The sequence below is a fragment of the Anomalospiza imberbis genome, chromosome 1 (assembly GCF_031753505.1).
Source record: "Anomalospiza imberbis isolate Cuckoo-Finch-1a 21T00152 chromosome 1, ASM3175350v1, whole genome shotgun sequence".
Classification (NCBI taxonomy): domain Eukaryota; kingdom Metazoa; phylum Chordata; class Aves; order Passeriformes; family Viduidae; genus Anomalospiza; species Anomalospiza imberbis.
Genome location: NC_089681.1, coordinates 145,768,460 through 145,791,449, shown reverse-complemented (window position 1 = coordinate 145,791,449; position 22,990 = coordinate 145,768,460). Strand labels below are relative to the sequence as shown.

The following is a 22,990-nucleotide window of genomic DNA, read 5'->3' as shown; positions in this document are numbered from 1 at the left end:
AAGCCATGCTGGCCATGTTGACCCATGACATGACAACTGGAACACAAAACTGATGCATTTGAATACCTTTTATAGCTCCTACTGCCACACTGGCTTTATTCCTAGGAGATAATCCTGTGTTAGCATCAAATGCGAACTACAGGACAGAAAGAATTTTTTTTTCATTTCCTGCACACAGTTTCCCTGAGCTCTGTCATTTCCTTTCACATTCTGTAGTCCTGAAGAATGGTATCAAGAGTTGCCTACCTGTTCATGACCATTGGTGGCATCCCCATGTTACTCTGTGCCATGACTTTGTTGATCCCCTTAAGAGCTACCATTTTTGCTTTCATGATGGGATCCGTAATCGCATCAAAATCTGTAAGACCAAAACAGCAGCAGTGAATCACACAGATGAACGTTACAAGTTGTTAAATGGAAATTACTTGTTTACATTTAGTTCATGCCTAAATCTTCAGTAAAGCATTAACTGCATTCCTATTTCACATTAGCTGCCCTCCCCACTTTGATATTCGAGGTTAATAAGCAGTTTCACGTATCCTGTAGGAGAAGTTAGTCCAGCAACAGCTGCCCTTGTTTTCAGCCACAACATACAAACAAAAGCAGGTCAGTCTGAGAGTCTGAGAAGGGCTCTAGACCAAATCTGGCCTATGACCCAACAGATTAATAAATTCTATTTATAGGTTTAAGACTCAGGAAGAGGAGTTGCTTCTGTGATCTCAAATGACAACTGGCACACCATCACTAATGCACTACGAGAATGGCCTTGATGGTCACTGTAGTTACAACTTAAACAATTCTCGAAATTTTGTGTTTCATTATCAGTTAAATGGATGGTCTTGATTTGAATGCTCAAACTGCTAGGCTATATTAAACAAGCAACCACAGTTTTTCTTAAATTTTTTAGTACAAGCAGAATTACATGTGATATTTCTGGGCCTTGCCTAGACTGTGGGTTAGTAATAGCTTTTGATAATCCCTTTCCTAGTGACACAAAAAATACTCCAAAAAGTCATAAAACAACCATAAACATAAAATTGATAGATAAAATATCAAGAAGGTCAGCTACTTCACTTGACCACTTAATTTTGTTTACAAAGGATGCATTTACTGCTTATCTCATGAGAAACTAAAGTCTAAAGAGAGTATGGGGCACAGCTGGTGTCACAAACGTTATCAGTAAAGCAGAGTTACCCTGATCCTGGTAATGACAACAGGAGCCTTGCCACAGAGTTCAGAATTCCACCTACATGTTCAATTTCCATACTCCCTTTGTACCTAGTAGGCAGGCTGATTTTTATTATGCCACCTTCAAGCTTTACATATTTACCTGCTTCTCACAGTCCTGTGGATTATTTAACAATTTGTTGCTGCATTTTTAGAACACCAACCAGAACACAGACAAACAGGACACCCACATACCAATATTGGGGAAAAATGGCTCGGAACGCTGGCGAATCATGGCTTGCATCTGTCTCTGCTGCTGCTGCTCCTGCCTCTCCTGATCCAGGAGGTCCTGCAGAAGAAGTGGCTGTTCCTCCAGCAGAAGTGGCCTCTCTCGGTTTTGCTGCTGAGCTAATGGCTGAGGGAGCATCATCTGCTGGGGACCAGAGATGCCACTGGGACCAGGACGGTTTGGTACAGCCACAGTCTGATTAGATGTCTGTGCTGTCCCAAAGTTATGATTAGATGACTGACCCTGAATAAATCCTGGATTTGGTGACCCTTGAGAAAAATTATGGTTCATTCGTGGAACCATGGGCAGATTGGAATTTAAAGTGTTTTCCAAGATCTGTCCAGCAGGTGTCATGAGTGTTTGTGGAATACCTGATCCATGGTTCATTTGTGTGGGTGGCAGAGATTGAGATGGAGATCCCAGAGTTCTTGCTTCAGCACTGTCTGAGCTTTCACTAGACAGCAAGCTTGAGAGGACTGGGGTGGACCCAGAAATACTGCAGGAACTTACTGCTCCTTGAACAGGCACTGGAGCAGATCCCTGAGCATCTGGACTAGGCACAGTTGTATCTTGACTAGGAACAGCAGGAGCTTTGTCAGGGAATTCTGGATTAGCAGTTTGCGCAGGAGCCTTTTCTCCATCCTTTAACTCCACTTCAGCAGCCTGTTGAGCACTTGTGGACTCAGTATTTCCATCACCTTTTTCATTTTCATTCTTCTTTTCCTCTTGAGTGTTTGGGGAAAGCACTTTCATTTTAGTTTCATTTTCTGTAGCTGATTTCTTTGGTGGAGACTGGGTCTCAGCAGGAGCAACAGTTGTATCACCTTGCTCTTTCTGTTTGGGTTCTTCTGCCTTGCCCTGGATATCTAGTTTGTCATCAATGGGGACACTAAGGTCCAGTTCTTCATTAAACATTCCTTTCTTATCCCCCACATCAAGGTCTGGGTCTGTGTATGCAATTAAATCAAATTCCCCAGATCTCAGAAGATCATCAAGGTGAGGATCATTGGTTTCCAAATTATCTAGAGTGTCCAGCTCATCTCCTTTCCCATCCTCTGTGTCCAGGTTCAGATTTTCCAAATCCTCATCATCTAAGTCCTTGACTTCAACCCCATCAAGGTCTTTCACATCCAAATCTTTTACAGCAGGATCATCAGGATCAAGCTTTTCTTCTAGACCATCACTTGACTGGTTGGGAATCTGCAAGTTTGCAGATTCATCACTTGGTGCAGATGTAGCCAAAGATGGTCCCGGGAATGCATCAGCAACTGGCTGACCCAGAGAACGCATTACAAGTGCAGGTGGGTTCTCAGGATTGATTTGATCCTGCTGGGACTGGGACATGTGCTCCAAACTGGCAGACATCTGCAACTGGTTTGGTATTCCTTGAGAGCTGTGTCTCAGAGGTTCTGCCTGTCTCGGGCCTGGGAAATCCTGCCTGGGCAGGAAGCCAGGGTGCCGCTGGTGCTGAGCTGCTGCATCCAGCACAGTGGCAGCAGCAGGGTTGAAGGGCAGCCTTGGCCTGCCATCAGGAGCTCTGTGACGCAGCTCGATGAACGCCTGGCCCAGGATGTTGTGCTGCTGGACCGGAATTCCCTGCGGGGGAAAATGCTGCGAGATCCCGGATGCGTTATTGATCTGTGGGGTGTTCACTGGCCGGGGCATGTCAATAGACAGGGATCTCCTCAGCTGTGGGGGAACTCCAGGGCGCTGCATGGGCTGCTGAGGACCAAGGAAACGTTCCTGGCCCGAGGGTGGACCATGGCCACCTCCTGGAAACCCATATCTAAAACAAAGCATGAAAGGCAAATCATCTTTTTTCTCAGTCTCACGTGACTAAGTAACTGTTCACCAAAATGCTTTACGTGATGCATTCATCAAGACATTTAAATCAATGTTTTGACTAATTATACTTACATTTAAATGAGCTTTATGACTACAATAAAATAATTGCTTTAATTATATTTAATAAACAACCCGTTTTCAATTTCAACAATAATAATAATAATGGATAGAAAACTCTGACAGTCAGAACTAACCTAGTAATTAAAATACAAGCTAATGCAATTCAGAGTAAAAAATTCTCAGTGTGTGGATTTAGAAATTAGTGAAATAAATCCAGATACTAAAAAAATTAATTTCTGAGAATGTATGTTGATACTGGTATTAATTTTATATTGTAGCATTCACTGTAAAAATTGCACAGATATAAGCTGATGTTTGATGAGAAATTAGAAATTAATTTATTCATTATTAAGACATCAAAAATAAAGCCTCATCTTTTGTATTTTTTTTAAGAAATGCCCCAAAAGCCATGGACAACAAGATGTTTCAGGTCACACAAGTTTTACTAGTTCTGCAGTTTCTCCACTTATTTTTCTGAATTACTCCCAACAAAACAGTGTAAAATACTTAGTGTAAAACACACATTCTGATGTTACAGGAAAACCCACTGCACATACAGAGTTCAGGAAGGTTACCAGCTCCTGCAGAGGATTTTTCATCCTGTCTAAAAAGCCCTTTTTCTCTAACTACCCCTGTAATACCCTGAGTTTAAGAGATCCAAGAGCTTACCTCAGACCATGTGGTCTCATCCCCATGGTGCTCATATCTCCTGGGAACTGGGGCCTGTTGAACTGCCCATCCCCAGGGAAGGGCCCACGCTGGTCCTTCGGGTACATGGAGAACCTTGGCCCACCTGGAGGCACCACTGAGGACCTGATATTCCCAGGATAGGGAGGAGGAGGGCGGTTAAAGATCTGATTTAAGTTGTCTTGCTGCCAGTGCTGAAGAGGGGCTGCATGGGGAGGAGCTGCTGCGTCCTGCAAGGCCTTTTCCTGGCGAACTGCATTCTTCTTCTGCTGCTGCTGCTGTAGGATAATCTCACGGAGCTTCTGGCGCTGTTTACAAGAAAACAAATCATTACACTTGTCACTGCAACTGACATCTTTTCAAGTGTTACACTCTGCTTGGTTAAGCCTTTTGGAGGAAAGAAATTCTTCTCTTGCTACAGGAAAATATTATAAACAACGACAATCTGCTCAGAAATGAGAAGGAGGGTCAAAAGGTGCAGGGTGCTGGTAACCCAACTTAACATCCAGACCACTTGGTAAAGTGTATGGTGTGATCCCATTCTACCATTTAACATGGAAGCAACTCTCTCTCCATTTTTCTATTCCAGTAATGCAGGCCCGTTCAGCACAGGCAAAGTGCATTCTGAGAGACAAAGGTGACTAGAGGTCCACTGAAGAAAATTCAGCAAAAGGTTTTTACACCATAGCTGCAGAATTTACTCTTAACTCTGTATGATAAATACTACTGGTTTTCCATTAAATTCACTTCCCATCCCTCCTTCCAAACATAAGATTGAGCTGCTTTCCACAAGCTGAATGTAATTCTATCTCTGAACAAGAGCTGCTTGCCAGACTTTCATGGACAGAAACCTGGAGTGAATGTGCCTCAAGAAGAGCAGTGACCAGGGAAGGATTCACCTCAACACGCCGGCCAACTGCAAAGTCGGACATGTGGTCTAAGATCTTTGGCAGTACTCCCTTCTCCAGCCAGTGAACAAGTCACTGACAATCAGTTCCACACCTCATTTGTCACAGAATAGAACAAACTGACCTTTTAAAATGTTTTTTTTTTTCCTCAGACTGTAGCTAAAAACACTATTACAGACTAACCATCTATGGCTTCAGTGGAATATAGCCTTTGCTTGTTTCTATGGATCTTGTCCAAACTCCTTAAAAATTACTGATGTTTCTGTATTCTGTATATTGTGGTTCTATCCAGAAGGACCAAAGTAAACTAAGATAATCCGTATCTTACACATAGTTATGTTTAATGGCAAGAAACTTCAAGTATTAACAACAATGGGGGAAATTCCTCTACTTCCAGAATTTTAGTATCATCAGAATTCTCACCTGTCTTAACTTCTCAGTATCTGCTTGAGACATATTCATGGTGTTCTGTGTATCTGTTACTCCCGTGGTGGGTGCTGGGCCAGGAACTTGTGAAGCTTTGGGAAACTGTTGTCCTTGAGAAGTCATTGGAGCATTTCCAGATGCACTGAAGGTGCCCTCAGATCCAGGCCGTGGCTGTTCGGCAGCATCATGGGCCAGCTGGCCAGTTCCAAAAGATTCTGGCTGAGGTCTTGGAGTCATTGGTGGTTGATCATATGGGTCATGTGCTGGAGTAGCTGCACCATGGCTAAAGGAATCTGTTATTGCAGGTCCTGCAGACCTGGGAGTTTGAGAACATGGGTCTGATGGCCTGACAAAAGTGCCCTGCAACCTACTCTGTGGTGTCTGCAGGAAAGGATCTCTACTCGTTATTAGTCCTGGCCTTGTCATGGCAGGTCTGTTAAAACTCTCAGGAATCCCTGGCCTTGGGGTTGCTGGCTGCTGAGAGTAAGGATCACTGAGAACTGGCCGTGGTGTTCCAGGAGGCTGGGCATAGGGATCAGAATGTCTCTGGTTTGCTGGGGACTGAGCAAACAAATCTGCTGGTTGAGCAGGTCTTGGTGTTGGTGGCTGCTGCATATATGGATCCACGGTGGTGGGACGAGGAGTTCCTGGGGGATGGGCATAAGGATCAGCAACTGGCCGAGGAGTACCTGGAGGCTGGGCGTAAGGGTCCTGAGAAGCTGGCCTTGAAATGGGCCCAGACTGAGGGAAAGAATCACCCTGCTGGCGCACTATCCGTGGCGGATGGACAAAAGGCTCCTTTACTGCAGGGTGGGGAGTGAGGGGAGGCTGGCTGTAGGGATCATTGGCCTGGTTATGGGAAAAGTTATCCATGGGCCTCGGTGTCAGAGGGGGCCTTTCATAGGGATCAACAGCAACGCGCCGGGGCGTGGCTGGCATGGAGGAGTAAGGATCTTGTGGGGACTGAGGAGGGCGCAGAGGAGTTTTGAAAGGTCCAGGGCTCCCATCCACAGGAGCAGGAGTTGGAGTCAATGGAGGCCGTGCATAGGCATCAGCAGAGGTTACTCTCTGTCTCTGAAACGTGTCAGTCCTAGGAGCCGGCTTAGTAAATGGATCGCTGCTTCCAGCAGCTAAAGGAACCTTCCCTGACTGCTCCATAACTATGGGCGACCGTGGGACTCCCAGTGGTTTGGAGAACTGCTCTGATGGCAGGACAGGCCTGGGTGTGTCTGGTGGCTTTGCATAGGGATCGCTGCTACCTGGAGATGAAGAACATGAGTCCCTGACTGGCGAGGGCCTGCTTCCTGACGGCTCCCGAGATATGGAGGACTGTGCTGCACAGGAATCTAACGGGGCAATGGTGTTCCTTCTGACAAAGTTCTGGTTGATGGGTGCTGGCCTGGGTGTTCCCACCATTTTAGCATAGGGATCCATTGGAGAAGGAGGCCTTGTGTTTGTGGAACCTGGAGAAAACATCTGTTGTGATGATGTCTGAGGAGTCTGAGACTGAGACAGCGAATCGTGTACTGGGATTCGGGAGGGAGTGGGAGGTGGGGCCTGTGGCTTTAGGAACACATCATCTGAGGACGCCGATGTGGGCGTAGCAGGGAGCTGCTGCTTTGTGAACAGATCCTTATGGAATGTCTGTTGTGCAGGAGACATACTTCCATTGCCAGTCTGAGGCGTTAAGGGGCTCTGGATCCCACTGCTCGGTGTGTCTGAGCCAGACTGGTTCAGGAGCTGCTGTGAACCAAACTGCTGCTGCTGCTGTTGCTGCTGCTGTTGCTGCTGCTCATTTTTCACCTGCTCAAGCTTTTGTGTGGCTTCTATTTTGGCCTGCTGCTTACTTTTTTGCCGCATTTGCTGTTTTAAAATTATGAGGAAAAATGTTACACTTCTAAGTTTAGGGTATACAAAATCTTTCTAATGACTGAGTCTATAATTAAAACTTTAGGACATATCCAATATAATTTAAAAATAATTGCAAATTTTAAATGCAATGGGAGCAGAGAGTCCAGCTCTTTGTGAAGATCAATTACCTTGACATGCATCTTGCTTGCATGGGAATAAGAAGTTCCCAGGCTGCCTAAAGAGCATCACCTCTTTCCAACCTTATACTCTGGAGACAAAGGTTACTGACACGCAGCACTGGTGTGGGCTTTGAGAGACATCCAGCCCCATGTGAGGCAGCAGTGTGCAGGACAAAGTTACTGCAATACAGGGTATGTAATAAAAACCTACTGCACCAGCCACCCAGGCAGAGAAAGAACAACCTGTTTGTATAATACACAGGACTTAAGAGCCAAAATTTAAAGAAAAGTTTTTTTACAAACAGCTTATCTCCTGAAAACATCCATTTTCTTCCCAAGCAGAATGGCTGACTGTATACTCTTCTACAAAGGAAGATTCAAACTGATTTTATTACAACCAATTCCTACAATGCAATAAAAAGCAGGGAGAAAATAACAAAACACCTTAAATGCTACACACCTGTCTGAATTTCCATTCCTGCTCATGTTCTGATTCCCTCTGTTTTAATGGATCTTTAAAGAGGTCGGAGTCGATGCGTGAGCTGGGATCAATGCTATCCTGTTGCTGCTGCCTTTTCATGGAGTCATTTGACATCTGTACTTTATTGATGCGCAAAGCAGTTCTGTTATCTCTGGCTTTTTGCTGGAGAAAGAGAAAAGATGCAGTTAGACTTATTTTCTTCTACTAAGTGTGCACACTGCATCTGTTATTCCCACAAAACCTATCACCAAATTATTTGTACAGCCTGTTTCAATCCAAACGCATCCTCGTGGAAATGACATTATGCACTTCAGAAAGAATTCCAAACAGAAAAATTTCACACCTCTGTGGAAATTCTGTTGTTTAACATATATGGAAGGAACTAAGGTTACTAGCAATTAGTAAATTAGTAAACCTATTAGCAAAGCTTTTCTATACAGGAGGGTGTCTGTTCCAGGCACTGTGCTGTGCCAAGAAATCGTTAATCGCACCAGTTCACCTTTCAAATCACATATCGGTGTGGTCTACAACGCGAAGGCTGAGCACAGCAGATGATGCTTGGATCAATAAAGGCCACTAATGTGGAGAACTCCAATGACAAGAAAAATACAGTCTAGTCCATTAAATGACCTCTAAAGATCCGAGTCTGTTAACAGTTAACAGTATAAACATAGGATATAGGCTTATGGATCAGGAAAAACTGAATGGAGACACAGCAATTCCTCTTCAATGAGGCATTTTACAGCCATAGTGACACTTTGAAGTATCTAATGGAAGTTTCAAAGAGCCTGTTTTACCACCAATCTAGGATGTGATTTCTTTTCTGAACCAAACCCTCACATCCTCTTTTTCACAAATTTATCTGCAGCTGTCAAGTAGGGGTTGCCTAGAGGAAAGGCCTTTAATACTCCCCCCACCAACAATGAAATACTGACATGGATGAGAGCACCAATGTCACAGCAGCAGAAAAATCACTGTCATTTTTACCTGTAAGTGATGGGATTGTGCATGCTAAGTAAAGTAAAAAGCCTACAGTGAAAATTTACTAATACTTCTCTGAATTTCATTTCAGCCTTCACTCAACCCCTCAGAGTGTCAGTCCCTCAGGAGAGGTACCAGAGCAGCTTCTTGTGTGCACAATGCCAGGCACACCAGCAGGAGCTGCATGGCAGAAGCACAAGAACTGTTCTGAGAAGAATTAACCACATATTGCTGTGTAAATACTGGTGTGCAGGAGCATGCACTCTCCTCCTGTACACAAGGGAAGTAATTTTTGCTGCTGACTTTTGGGTACCCATCACAAGGATATGACAGCATTTTTTTAAGAACAATGAAAAATAAAGCAATCAGCAATAGAAATAATTGTGAAGTGGTAAATGCCACCCATATAAGTGGGTGTTATCTTATAAATACCACACAGAAGAAAGCACCAAGATTAACTACAGCATGGGCAAGATGACACAGAGGTCCAAAGGTGCTGAAATTGCAACACTGAGTAAAAAGCAGAATAATGATGATGCCTCAGTGATACAAAGGAAAAACGAGAGAATTATTCTTTCAAGTGGAAAGGGTTTCAGAAAGATAAAGAACTCCACTTCTCACAATGAGTTTAGGATACGATTTATCCTCTTAAGCCAGCGATCACAACAATTTTGAATTTGGACAGCAGAAGATGATGTAGTACTGCTAAACTCTGCGTCATCAACATGCAGAGGAATGAAGTTTGTTTACTGATGGGACTATATGAAAAAAGAGCAGGTAGAAGAAAGACTATGAGACTGAAAACTGCAAAATCCACAGAAACCTGCAAAAACAATGATCATCCAGTTGTTGCTGTGAAGACACAAAGACAGAGAGAACGGAAGGAGAGAATGGAAGTTAAAGAAAAGTACATTTGCCAACAATTGTTGGGGAAGTCCAAAAGATTCAATCATACTTTGTATGCTTCAACAGGCTTCAACAGAGTCTTCAATAAAGTTTAAGTGTCACTCCCTTTGAATGGCAGAAGTTCTGTAGGGTGAAATCAATGACCACGTAACTCCAGATAGCTGCTACAAGTACCTGTGCTCACTTAACTCAGATGTGAAAAAGGTGAATGATTTTGGAGAGAAAAATGGAGTCCTTCATGCTCCCCACAAAATGGTACCAGAAAAATGGATATCAGAAGATATCAGAAGAGCTTCCATACAAAGCAATACAAGAGAGTAAGCAGAGAAAGGGAACAGTAAAGCAAGAACACAAGGAGTGGAAGTGAATGAGGAAAGCAGAGGTGTGAGCACTGACACCTCTGGAATTGTTAGTTCAATAGCTGAAAGACTTCAGCAACTCTAACAGGGAAAAAAGAATAGCCCAGTGAGAGGGGATGATGAAAGGGAGAGGAATCTCATGATCAGTTGTTATTATCCTTCTGAAGAAACTGGTGAGATTCTGTGTAGAAAGAGACAGAGCAAGGATGATTTGAGGCATGAATCAAATGCAGCTGAGAGGCAGTGGGAGCCACAAATGTTCTCGTCTCAGCTGATGTCTTTAGATTGCACAGTACTAATAGAATTTATTCCAAGACTGAAAAACAAAGAATACAGATGTAAGTATTCAGACTTAAAAGTTAAATTAAAAAGGTTTTCTTGGAGTAAGGGAAACTTTCACTAAACCAAGAACTTGAGTTATTAAAAGCAAAACAAAACACAACCTTATAAATGTATGTTTGCTGGAAGCATGCAAATGCAGGCGGAAATTGTTCTTACCACATAGGGAGCCCTCTCTTGAGAGCTTGCTTTCCTCCACAGTTTAGCAATTTGCTTCACTCTTGTAGCCCAGTCTGCAACCAAAAAATGTGTCAATACACAAGGCTATGATAAGTCTGAGATACTTTCAAATCAAGATGCACCAACTGCTGTAAAATATTCAACTTGATTCAGTAGATCACTCACCTGGGAACTCTTCCTTGAGGTTAGGGAAGTTGATATTTGTATAGAGAACAGGTGCTACAGTTGCCATTTCACCCAAAGCTTCTTCTTTCTCCCACTTCAGGGTGCTTCTCTGAGCATTGGACATGGTATCACCTTCACCCTCCAGGGGTGGAGCAGCTGGTGCCCATGAGCTGTTGGGATCACCCACCACTGGATTGAACGCTGGATTCTTGTCCCTGACAGACCAGAAAAGGGGCTTGTTTTACAGGTTGTATAAAAACAACAAAACAAACCAAGCCTCAACTAGGAAAGTACTCATTCTGTTTGCTATTTCAGCAGTGAACACACGGCAAGAATACCAAGGTTTTGTGGTGGCTGTCAAGAACTAATAATAACACCTTATTAGTAACCAACAAAACCCTCCAGGTGTTTTTGCTAGTTATAGTTTTTTTTTAATGCTAAATACAACAAATATCTTTTATTCCCCATCTGGACTTACCTGGCATCAGTGTATGGCTGCTGTGTAATGGGAGAGAAGGTGCCCAGCCCACCTCCAGCAGCCAGAGCCGAGTGAGGGAGATGAGGGTTGGGGCCAATCAGACCATTTATGAGGGGCACTCTTGGAAATGCATTCTCTCCTGGAAAGAAGAAGTTTAAGTTACTCATTTAAGTTTTCAAGGGTGACTGCTTCTAAGGCAGAGGTACAATGTCTCCTATAGTGAAAAATTAATCACTTTAAAATTTTACAGTGCTGACCTTACTTTTTTGGGAAAGATTTTAGATCAGTTTAAAATCCTTCCTTGTATGCTTAAAGGATTCTTTTCTACTCTATCACATCCCTGCACACATTTTTTTTTCTTGTCTAAAATACTATTTTTTTTCAAAAATGGATTCTCAAAACTTTTGCAGTAGTCCATGCCATGGTACTGCACCTTCTATTGAGGTAATAAACTTAAAAGCTAATGTTCTTCATGTTTGTTAAACCCAGATACAAGCAGCAAGCCATGGAGAAGGTGGTTTTCAGTCCTTGCAGGATGATCATTAGCCACCTGAATTAAACATCTCCTCTTCTGAGACTCCTGAGCATTGTACCAAAGTAAGCCTCATTATCTACTAACTCCCTAATTTGTAACCAATGAAACAGATAACTCTACTCAAATGAGCATTAACATTTTCTAATTAAACGTCCAGTCTAGCAGTACGAAGCCAGAAAATGTTATTTATTTGATTACAGTATTACAAATGTGGCACAGGCAGATTCATTCCAGCAGATGGTATCTGCAGATGTTACTACACAGAATTAACTCTGGCCCTTGGATCCCATCACTTGAGTGAGATTGTTAACTGTTGCCCCAGTATTTCCTTAAAAGCACAGAAGTAGCTCAGGAATCAGATGTATCTGCAGGATGACATGGTATCATTCTCCCATTTTAGGACATTCTTTCTGATCTAAAGGTTATGTAAATTATGCAGCAACTACAGCTGTAACACAAAATTTAAGAGAGTGTTACTGTGCTGGTAAACACAGTGACTAACTGTGAAGACCTGGCAAACAAACAGGATGGAGTCAGGCCTCTGGTTTGCACTGTGTGCTCTCATGGCTTCATGAGAAGAGAGTAGTAATTTTATCTGAAATTGCTGAAACTTGATGCAAGCTGCACCACTACTGAAGCATTTATCTGTGGATCATTCCACTGGAGAAGAACCAAACTGTAAATCCAAAACTTTGTTATCATGGCAGTTCCCACAGGGAGGAGCTGAACAATCTTACAGAGCTCAAATGCTGGAGCTATCCCCAAGTACTCAAGTACTTAGGAAACAGGCAATGGTATCTACATTATCTTTTGTTTTAAATCAACTCATTATTTACTTAAAACACTCTCCTTTCTAAGAGGTTTTGAATTATTTTGTTGTTAGGAAAACTGATCCAACTAGGACACAAATCAGTTTTCTTCTCATTATTAATTCACTGGTCAAATCAATTTGCATAGTCCTTCTTTGTAGTACCAAAGTAGTATCAAAGTGTGGACACTCTTTACATGAGCTCACAGAAAACACACTAGAAGTGATGCCTGATGAGAAAAGGAGCACATTCAATTATATTCACACATACTGCTTATAAAAACAGCTCTACTGATAACATTAATGTCTTGCCTTCAATACAAGAGCAAGATGCTGTATCTAACTCATGGTAATTTTAGTAGTATTGAAGAAAAATAAAGTATAATTTCCAAGATAAATTTTAAATTTGATTAGCTTCCTTTCTATTTGGACTAGCTAATACATGAAACTGCATTCTTATAGATATTAAGACTCAGTAAATCAGTGTTACATAGAGTCTTGCCTTACCCTTGAGGAGGTACTCTAAAGTAATTAAAGAATGAAGTCAGAAGAGAACACATGCTTTATCACAGACTAATTTCCAAACCATCTAAGTGTCAGCTAAAGTAAAAGCACCAATATGTCAGAAAAATTTCAAATAACTGTCCTTTTCTATTAGCAACATTTACATGGATGTTAATCACATACTCCCTTCAGAACAGGTTTAGAATAATATTTCACAAATTAACAATGTCAGATTCCACAATTTTGCACAACCTAAGATGAGTCCTACTTCCACATCAGCATTTAAAAGGTGCACAACCATCCTGGCCAGACTGCTGCTCACAGAAGCACCAGAGGAACATACCTTGGCTGTGCAAAGACATGAGCTGTGGTGGAGGAGGAGGCTGTGGTAGAGGAGCTGGCTGTGGGGCTGCTGGACTCAACACAGCTGTAAACAAATCTTCAACATCCTTCCCTCCCAGCTCTGCAAAAAACATTCTGCATGAGTTGCTGGCATTGCTTGTGAACTGTGTTCCATTAAAGACAAGGAGGATCAGAACACATACCTGGGATTTTGTACAGTTTGCCAAGAATAGCACCTGGACAAAGCAAAGGCAACACAGGGTAAGTAATCACCAGACAAGCAATAAAGTAATTGTGCAACCAAGTCCAAACAGGTCTGTTACAATACAGAGATGTGTCATTTGGGGGAAAGAGAAAAACAAAAGATGATTTCTACATAAGTTCTGTAGAAGACCAAGATTAAGGACAAAAAAAAAATTACCATCTGTGACCATTTTGTCTAGGTCTAGCTCTGGACTGAGGATTTCATCTAACTGCTCTTCACTCAGTGACCGTGAGCTCTGGTTGACATTCGGCTGAGGCAGAGAAGAAGGATCGTCAGAGATGGGGCCAATATCCAATCCAGCTGCAGGAAGAAAGAATATTAAATTAGACATGAATAGCAAATTTTATTAGTATTGAGTAAAGAGCATAAACCCTATTTCCTTTCCCTAGAATTCAGCAGTCAGTTAAACCAGGACTTTCTAATATTTGAAAGGTAAGGCACAACAAAACATTGATTAGAAAAAGTAAAAACACCTTCCTACTCTTTACCTCCAGTTTATTGAATTGTTTAAGGAATGTTAACTGAATATAATGCAACTGGAAGAATGGGAAGTAAACTACTGAGTTTAGGTTCAGCATGGTTTCGAATGTATAGGTTTCAGAATATAGTTCCACTTTAAGTATTTTTCACATTTTGAAAAGAATCACACCAGTAGTAAACATGGTTCATGCTCATGTACCTTAAAGTTCACTTCAAATGTTACACAAAATATTTACTGAAATGCTGTTGACGAGTAGCCAACATAAAACAAGTTAGAGAAGTTTCTCTTTCAAAAACAAATCCTAACTATTATGGGTTACGTCAAAGTTGATTTGTTGACACTAAGAAAACAGAACTCACTACATAAATTTCCTAACATCCCTTACAAGTCAATAAATCTCTCAAATGAGAAAAAATATGGGAAAAAAGAATTATGTCCTTTAGTATTTAAAATATATTTCTGTAATAATTACCAAATAACCCCAAATTTAAAATAATGAAACATGCCATTCTACTTATTGTCAACCTGTCTTTTACATAAAGTGATGAACCATTATCCAGTGAGAACAAAAGGATACTGACTGCTTTAATCATGCTTTCATGTATTCACATTGATAAAAATGCTCTTCATTTACAAAATATACCATTATGATAAAAACTACACACTACTACAGGAAGTAATATTTACAGTGGCAGCAAGAAAATGCATGGGTTTGTATGATGAAACACAAAAAACTAAGGAAGGTTTTCAAAAGCTATAAGCAAAACTTGATGCAGGACTCTTAAAGGCAGAGTGCAGAGTTTAGAGGTCGTGTTAGACTCAAACACCACAGAGTGGGAAATGAAACATGAATTAGTGACACAGTAAAGGAGAAGCAATTTCTACACATGCAGTTCTTTCAGCTAAAACCACCAGGAAAAGAGGGCTACTGCTAACCATGGATCATCCATTGTTTAGATTCTTACCAAATGGGGAGGGTGAGTTCTCAACCTGGAAAGTGCATAAATCAAGACCTACAGGACCCAAACCAGATAAAATGGATGATTACAACACGAAAACAAAAAAAAAAAGTAAAGAAAAAGCTGCATGCTGAAAAAAAGCTACGCAGGTATGAGAGACAACAGCAGCTACATTTTATCCTCTCTTAAGCAGCAAAGCAAAGAGCCAAGTAAAAACAAAATGTTGTAAAGTTTGGGCATTTTTTTTGGTAGAATAAACCAAAATCATTCCAAATCAAGGTATTCTTAAAACATGAAAATTGTATCTGAAATGACCTAGAGCAGAACCTACAGATACAGTACAACAAACACATCTATACTAAAGAGGAAAAAAAATGAAGCAATAGGGAGAGACCCTATGGACATACATACCTGAATGATCTCCAGACTTTACCAAATCATCAGAAAGTATTCCAAGAATATCATCATCAGTATTTAAAACCTCAGAAAGATCAGCTAAAGGATCGTCGGTGCTGCCTGTAGAAGAGGCAAAGAACAAAATCAACATTTCTACATCTCTGGTGATGTTCTTGAGCTGCAACCCCAAGCACAGATGTACCAAGCTCTGAGGGTCTCCTGTGCCCAGGTGTCCCTGGGGTCAGAGACTCCACTGACCAGCAGCCTCTCCCTGCCAGGACCGAGCCACCTGCACGTGCTTACATTGTTTAAGTCTTTTTAGAAGTCATAACGTGATGACATCATGTGAAACAAAGACTGGATGACTCCAGGGGAAAAATAATCCCAAAACCTACCCTGAACTTGCAACCTCTGAGACAAAAAGGCCCATGAATGTGTAAGTCAACAAATAGGTTTTATACAGGATAGCCCACAGGAAATCTACAAGGAGTGGTTTTATTTTTTAAAAAAAATAACCAGTTACTTCTTTTACCACCACTCTCTTTCTTAATACAGAAGCAACTGGTTACTGCACCCTGACAGGGAAGTGAAATCTAGAGTAAGAAGCAAGGGTAAATAAATAGAAATTGAAGATGATGCTTTTAAGATCAGAAGAAAACCTGATGGAGTGGTAATGGCCAGAGGTAGAAATGTTGTTTGTTTGCTATCTAGGAAAAACTGGCCTGGTCTAGCAATGAATTCTTTAATATTAAATAATAAATTCTGGATACTATTATCATTTTGACCTCCAATTCACTAGAGAGTAATTACTCCAAATGGCCCATCTGCTTTTATTAACTAGTTTGACTATTACAGATGTGCAACATTTGCAAAAAATGTCTGACAAACAAATAAAAGTTGAGAAAAATATTTTTCACTAAAACTGCAGACTGTCATGACAATATGAGCAATAACTGTCAGACTAATAAAACATGATGAGATGGCAAATATAAATTTAATACAAAAACAGAATTAATACAAATAAAATATACAATGTGGAAAATAAATATATGGCCAGGTTGAAGAGGGACCAGAAAGCCAAAGAACACACACATTTCAGACAAATACAGATGTATTCCCATTGATACAATCCAAGTGGCCCAGGAAAATATACAGCTTAATTCAGAGCCTGGTGCCAAGGATTTACTTCTGTCATGAGGTTACTTTCCAAGATGCTAAGTTTAACAATGGATTATAAGTGCCTTCTGCTGATTTTCAGAGACAACCCTTTTCCCTTCCATTACCAAGTCAAAACAAAAATTGTTTTTCTTCACTTTACTAGTGAAGAAAAACTTTTACCCTTTGTAATGCAGACAAGATGAAACCACCCTAATTAAATCAGGTTTTATATTTGACACTCAACAAGGTGGATTAATAATCTAGTGCAGGCCAGTCCATTTAAATGTGCAAACAAAATACAGCTCCTACTGATACCAGCAAAACTATCTGAAAGTGCCTCAAAAGCACACCACCTTGCAGGCATAGTTATTTGTGCACCTGATAAAAAGTACTGCTAAATGTAAGTCCCTCAACAGAACCTAGCTGTTGGTGTTTGGTGGGTTGTTTTTTTTTTTTGGAGTTTTTTAGTTTGTTCAGGTTTTTTCAGATACTTGGTTTCCTTCTGGCAATTTGATCTAATTATGCACGTAACTGTAACACCAGGCACCACAAGGTGATGTAATGACTTCAGCTGCCTGATGGATTGATCTTAGCCCTTCTTTAACTTTCCTCAACTCTGCTTGAAGGTAGCTAAGTATCAGGAAAAAAAAAAAGCCCATGAAGGAAGCATTGGGACTGTACTGGCAGCCTTTATTTCTTCTCTAGTATTTTGTGTTATGGTGCTTTTCTCCACAGCCCTAACAATTCAGCTTCTAATGTGACTATGAATATATTGTGTAAGTAGCTGGGAGGAGCTCAGGGGAAAAGATCTAACATTTAAGGATACAAAGTTTACCACCTGTAGCTACAAATTTGCCATGAATAAATTCAGGCTTCCAATTTGAGGGTCTCTAACTATGAAGGAAATTCGATTCCACTGCAGCCTTCAGAGGAGATAAGCTGGAAAAACCATCCCACTTTCAAAATGGTGTTTGTTAAGTCTCTAAAAATACGTGAGTGCTGGTGACAGCAGAGGGATAGAGTCTATAATCCATAAAACTCACACAAGACATCTAATCTAAAGCATGTTTTTACTTTTTTTCTTCTGTTTTTTTCCTTGTTTTAATTCCATGTGTGTTAAATATTGTCTTGGAAACAACAAAATCACTTGAGTCAGCTGCTTCAGATCACAATCAATAGCTGGTTGACATCTGCTGCCAAACAAATAGCTCAATACTGCTCATTAATTTGACTCTTTACAGAATGGAGATGAAAGCCAAGACAAAGCAAAAAGGAAAATAATTTGCTTGTAATGCTGGATCTCTAAGAGAGTACAGTTCTAATGCTATCTTGTGAGCCTGATCCCTCAAATGCAACTATTTATTTATTTATGAAGTTCTAAAATCATAAAAATGCCTCTCCCAAGGCCACAGCCATCCCAAGATGTTTAATCACATAGTAACATTTCTAGTTATAAAATGTCCCAGCAGCACCTGAATCAGTTGCAAAGACTCAGAGAACTCCTCTCCTTTTGTCTAGGAACAATTTCTTTAGCATTCTCAGGAGACCTTATTTGAACAGATGACTTTTTCAGCACTTCCAGAAAAAAATACACTCAATTTAAGCTATTTCAAATAAAGGAAAGGTCATGCCTTCACAGTACACACCTCATCAAGAGGCTTCTTTTGTATCAGAGACACACAGGTCAGAAAGCTCAAGAGAGAGGCAGACAGTCCTCAGAATGAAACAGATCTAAATCAACACCTTCAACTTGATCCATGAACAGACAGCAAGACCTGTGAGCAAACCTTTGCACTCTTTTCCAGCACTTGGAAGTGATTTAAGGGTTGTGCTATGCACAACAGAGTGCACAGAGTGCCACATGTTATAAAAACATAGGAAAGGTGAGTTTTTAACTGAAAATAACACCAGCAACCTCCCTGTCAGACAAAAAGCAGGGCTGAGAGCCTAAAGCTCCCTTCATCACAGTTTCTAGAATTAACAGTAAACAAAGGACTCCCAAACCCCTCTTCTGTCCAGCTCTGCCAATCCCCATCACCACTGCAATCCTGGCTAGTGAAAGGTTCAGCTACCCTTATCCAAGGTGTGAGAACAAATAAATCCCAGAACATGTCCCTGAAATGCACTGTCAGCTCAGGAGCAGCCTGAACACAATGCTGCCCTCCCCAGCAGCGCTGGGTACCTGTGGAAAGCAGAGCAGGGTCACTTCTTTAGATGCTTAAGAGCTCTCTGTAAGATGAACAAACATATCTAACCCTTAATCCTGGGATTATACAAGTGGAGTTTCCAAGAGAAGAACATTTTCCTTGTGGAAAAGACCTGTGCAACTAAGGAAGGACTCTCACGGGAGTCAGCAATCCTTGTGGGAAGTGGCAGTGTAGAAAAACATCCCAGTTGGTGACAACACAGTCCTGCAGCCCCCCAGTGCAGGGAACAAACAGCTCGTGTTGTTCCTGCCCCACAGCCAGGCCTGTATGGAAATGATGAAAACACCACAGTGCCCTGGGACTCTGTTCTCATCTGCAGCTCCTCTGCAGCTCCAGCCAGAAGGGAGCTCAGCAATTAGCCAGTGAATCTATCACACAGGGGGATGCTATCACTGTGTCCCAGAAAGTCACAGGCAAAGAGTTCAGAACTGCACTGGAACCAGTCAATACTGGCAGACTTCACCCACTGGTGCCCCAACTACACCCAACAGCTGGACACAATTCTGGCTGGAAATCTGAACAGCTGCAAGAGAACTGAAAAGACACTTGAGATGAGAACATTCCTATGGCCAGAAAGCACTGTCCTTTGAGTGTCTCACATGTCAAACAGGAAAGACAGTAGGTTATCCACTAAAGCCATTGCTAGTGATTTATTTATTAATAGCCACCTCTTTATTACTTACTTCTGAACAAAAAGAAGATGAAACGACACAGTTTTACAACACTGTTTTTTTATGAAGAATTTAAGACTTTGGAAAAACAGACCACTAAATTAACATCAACTTCATGAATTTCTAAAATCCTGTACTACCATAAGACATGAACACATTACAGACTTCAAGCTTGCAGGTGGATAGGTGTCCCAGATTGAAAGGCAAGATGTATTCCACTTGCCATGTCTATGGCAGTTGTCCTTATCTCTTCCACAACCAATCCTCTCTCAGGGGAGACATCTGCTGATAATGGGCCATTGAATGTCACTGCATGACTGATAAGAACTGTAACATCCCATTGGGAGATGCTCCGCCCAGAAGGAGGAGCCAAACATTCCTACCTGGATATAATCTTGAGTTTCTGGAACACTAGCACGGCTTTTTCTGCACTGGATTTCCCAGAGGGACAGCTGCCTCTTCCACTGCCTCTTCAGAGGAAGACTACACCCATTTCTGCAGGATCACTGCTCCAACAGAACCACACCTGACACTCCAGGAGGGCTGCAGCCACAATTCCAATTGCACTGCTGCCAAAACCCTGACTAACAGGGTGTCAGGTCGTATTCTGACTCTGTCAGTGTTGTTTTGGTTCACTGCATTCTTTATTTTTTTATTTTCTTCCCTAATAAAGAACTGCTATTCCTGCTCCCATATTTTTGCCTGGGAGCCCCCCTTAATTTCAAACTTAGAACAATTCAGAGGGAAGAGGTCTACATTTTTCCATTTCAGGGGAGGCTCCTGCCTTCCTTAGCAGACACCTGTCTTTTCAAACTTAGACAACAGGCCAGGAAAGACCTCTGAAGTTGAGTTTCTCTGGCTTCAAAAGAAAGCTAGGGTGGAAACAAGTCCTAGTGAGCTTATCTTCTTGTAGTACTGGAACTAAGGAAATACAGACCATGGAACACTTCATTTCCAGAAGTTTTACCTTCAGGGGAAGTTACTTTTTTCAATTCTCTATTACTCACAACTTCAACTGTAGAAGAATCAACGTTTAATTATAATACAGCCTTTTGCTTTTCATGTAGCAGATTTTCACTGACGACTCTCTGGACAGTGGGAACTGTGATAGTGTGTGCAAACAGTTATAGATGGAAAAACTTTGGGGATCAGCTGAAACACGATCCTTAAATTAATTAATATACAAAAGAAATAGTAGCAGTTTCTAAAAATAAAGACACCACAAGATAATATACTACAAGTAAAAATACATTTTGAAGGAGATAGTGAAGTTTTAATTGCTCTTTTGTGTGAGACTGCTCTTTCAGCAGCACTTTACAACCCTCTGGCATTTGCTGAACTCTCAGCAGAACCTTCAGTAAGGTTTTGCAAAAGCAGAAGCAAAAGATTGCCTAGGGGCTACAAAGTGTACCTGCAAAGGGCACTCATGTTCAGAAAGGACATGGTGAAACAAAAATTCCGAGGAGACTGGCAACCTAAAATCATCTAAAACAGTAAAGAAAAGAATAGTTGGATGATATTAATCCAACCAGTATTCACTAAACTACTAAAAATATCTTTTAATGAGAGTATCTCATGTTTTCTTCTATAATGGACTGTATGCTTTTTCTTACACAAGTGCTAATTTTAATGGATTTTATAGCCATGGTATTATAGTCGAGATGTTGCAGATTTGCTTTAAGTGCCAAGTGTTGTGTCATCCACTGCTCTTTCTGAAACAGCTGGAGCCCTTGAGAAGAATATCACTAAATATCAGTGTTAGTTAACCTCACAAGGACAGTTCATATATAGAATGCTGAAAAATACATCAGATAAACTGTGGGAAGAAGGGAAAAGAGTCTGGAAAAGCTCCAGTCACCACAATAAAATCAAACTACTGAATTATCATTAAATTCAGGTTTGTATACCTTGAGGTCCCAGTTTTGCCTGAGCTGGAGTGGAGGTGGAGCTAAGAAGGGGGTCAGATGAAGGATCCAGGAAATTGGTGGCCAAGTTTGTTTTACATGAAAGTGGAAGTGACTCTTCAGGTAAATTATCCAGGCTCATCTTGTTCTGTCTACTGGTATCCAGTAAGTCTTTCCCAAAAAAAGCCTCCTGCAAAGAAGACAAAATGATTTAACGTAGGAAGAAAGTAAATGACTAAGTTAAAATTAAAAGCCAAGGATTAGAAAGAATATAAAAACCAGTCTCAAGTCTCACAAACATTCCAGTATGGCAGTATCTCTTCCAGGCTACAACTTACCTGAGGAAGCCACATTACCAAAGCTTTAGGATTAAATTCATGCCTTAAGATTACACAGAAAAACTTTAGTCTTCTTACACATATGTGGCACAAACAGTGTACCAATGCAGTGTTATTATCTATCGCAATTTTTTTATTATTTAAAGTATTTCTCCTTGCACAAAAAGGAGAGCTGAAGAAGGGGCACATTATTGGGCAACTTGATGTAGAACCTTGGTTCCATTTTGAGAATCACCATACACTGCATTTCACAAAATCATCCTCATGTCTAACTGCAATAACAAAACACCTGAAGATGTTTAACTTACATTATAAAAGTGGCTTTTAAAATATTACATAACAAGCTATCACTCACCTAAGCCTGAATTCTCAGTAATTTGCCAACTTTTACTCATTATATAACAGCCTTTCTGTTCCCATGTTGTCTTTAAAATCTTGATTTAGGATACAGTTCTAAAAATAAATCTAAATATAGATTTTTCAGCAGCAATTACTGTAATACCAACAAAGAATCTAAGAAATATTCTATGTCTGAAAGGAGTAAAACATGCATTAAAAATATTTATCCTTTTTTTATCCTTATTAGTCCAAAGGAAACGTTATTTAAGTATTTTCTTTCCAAGTCACTTCCCCACTTAAGAAATACTATTTTTTAAAGAGAAAATGTTCTGCCTCTCTGTCAATTTTTTGCTTTCAATCCAAATACAGTTCATGCCATGAAGTTTGGTGAACATCTACAAGACAATGAAAGCTGCAACTTTGGAAAGTGTGCTTCACCATGAAGAAGGTGGCTGAGAAGAAGAACAAGCCAAGGAAGTGAGATACATTTATATATAAACCAGCCAGTTTGTAACCTGTTAATGGAAGGAAAGTTGCTCAATCACCATTAATATCCTGGTTATTATCCACAACTGCTTCCTCTTACCTGCTAGGGACACCATGAAATCAATGGGAGGGAAGAGCAGACACTATTGTGGTAGAGAAATGCAGGGCATATAAATCCATAAAACTGTGGGAAACAAATTTCCCTTATCAAGTCATGCTCTATAATCCTCTAAAAGCAAAATGAGAAGCTGAGGAAGTGGCCTGATCAGGCTAAGACATCCTACAGGGCTGAATGT

At 40.9% G+C, this 22,990-nt stretch overlaps 1 protein-coding gene and 1 long non-coding RNA gene across 15 annotated transcripts in view; one reads left to right on the top strand and one right to left on the bottom strand.

Annotated features, from left to right (window-relative positions):
* The window catches only part of KMT2C (lysine methyltransferase 2C), a 191,397-nt gene that overhangs the window by 25,078 nt on the left and 143,329 nt on the right, over window positions 1–22,990 (bottom strand). For 11 of the 14 annotated variants that reach the window (XM_068174789.1, XM_068174817.1, XM_068174796.1 and 8 more), the window contains 14 exons: window positions 21,535–21,721; window positions 15,607–15,711; window positions 15,202–15,249; window positions 13,912–14,055; window positions 13,694–13,726; window positions 13,492–13,611; window positions 11,302–11,440; window positions 10,824–11,038; window positions 10,638–10,711; window positions 7,873–8,055; window positions 5,380–7,245; window positions 4,031–4,356; window positions 1,423–3,242; window positions 247–358 (listed from right to left, as the gene is read on the bottom strand). In XM_068174789.1, the coding sequence (XP_068030890.1) occupies window positions 247–358; window positions 1,423–3,242; window positions 4,031–4,356; window positions 5,380–7,245; window positions 7,873–8,055; window positions 10,638–10,711; window positions 10,824–11,038; window positions 11,302–11,440; window positions 13,492–13,611; window positions 13,694–13,726; window positions 13,912–14,055; window positions 15,202–15,249; window positions 15,607–15,711; window positions 21,535–21,721 (5,372 nt within the window). The remainder of the gene's footprint in view (window positions 1–246; window positions 359–1,422; window positions 3,243–4,030; window positions 4,357–5,379; window positions 7,246–7,872; window positions 8,056–10,637; window positions 10,712–10,823; window positions 11,039–11,301; window positions 11,441–13,491; window positions 13,612–13,693; window positions 13,727–13,911; window positions 14,056–15,201; window positions 15,250–15,606; window positions 15,712–21,534; window positions 21,722–22,990) is intronic. The other 3 variants (XM_068174823.1, XM_068174870.1, XM_068174877.1) reach the window with 1 other exon arrangement.
* On the top strand, window positions 7,229–9,218 carry LOC137463656 (uncharacterized). The gene is made up of 2 exons (XR_010993957.1): window positions 7,229–7,604; window positions 8,966–9,218. It is a non-coding gene; the product is annotated as an uncharacterized lncRNA (long non-coding RNA).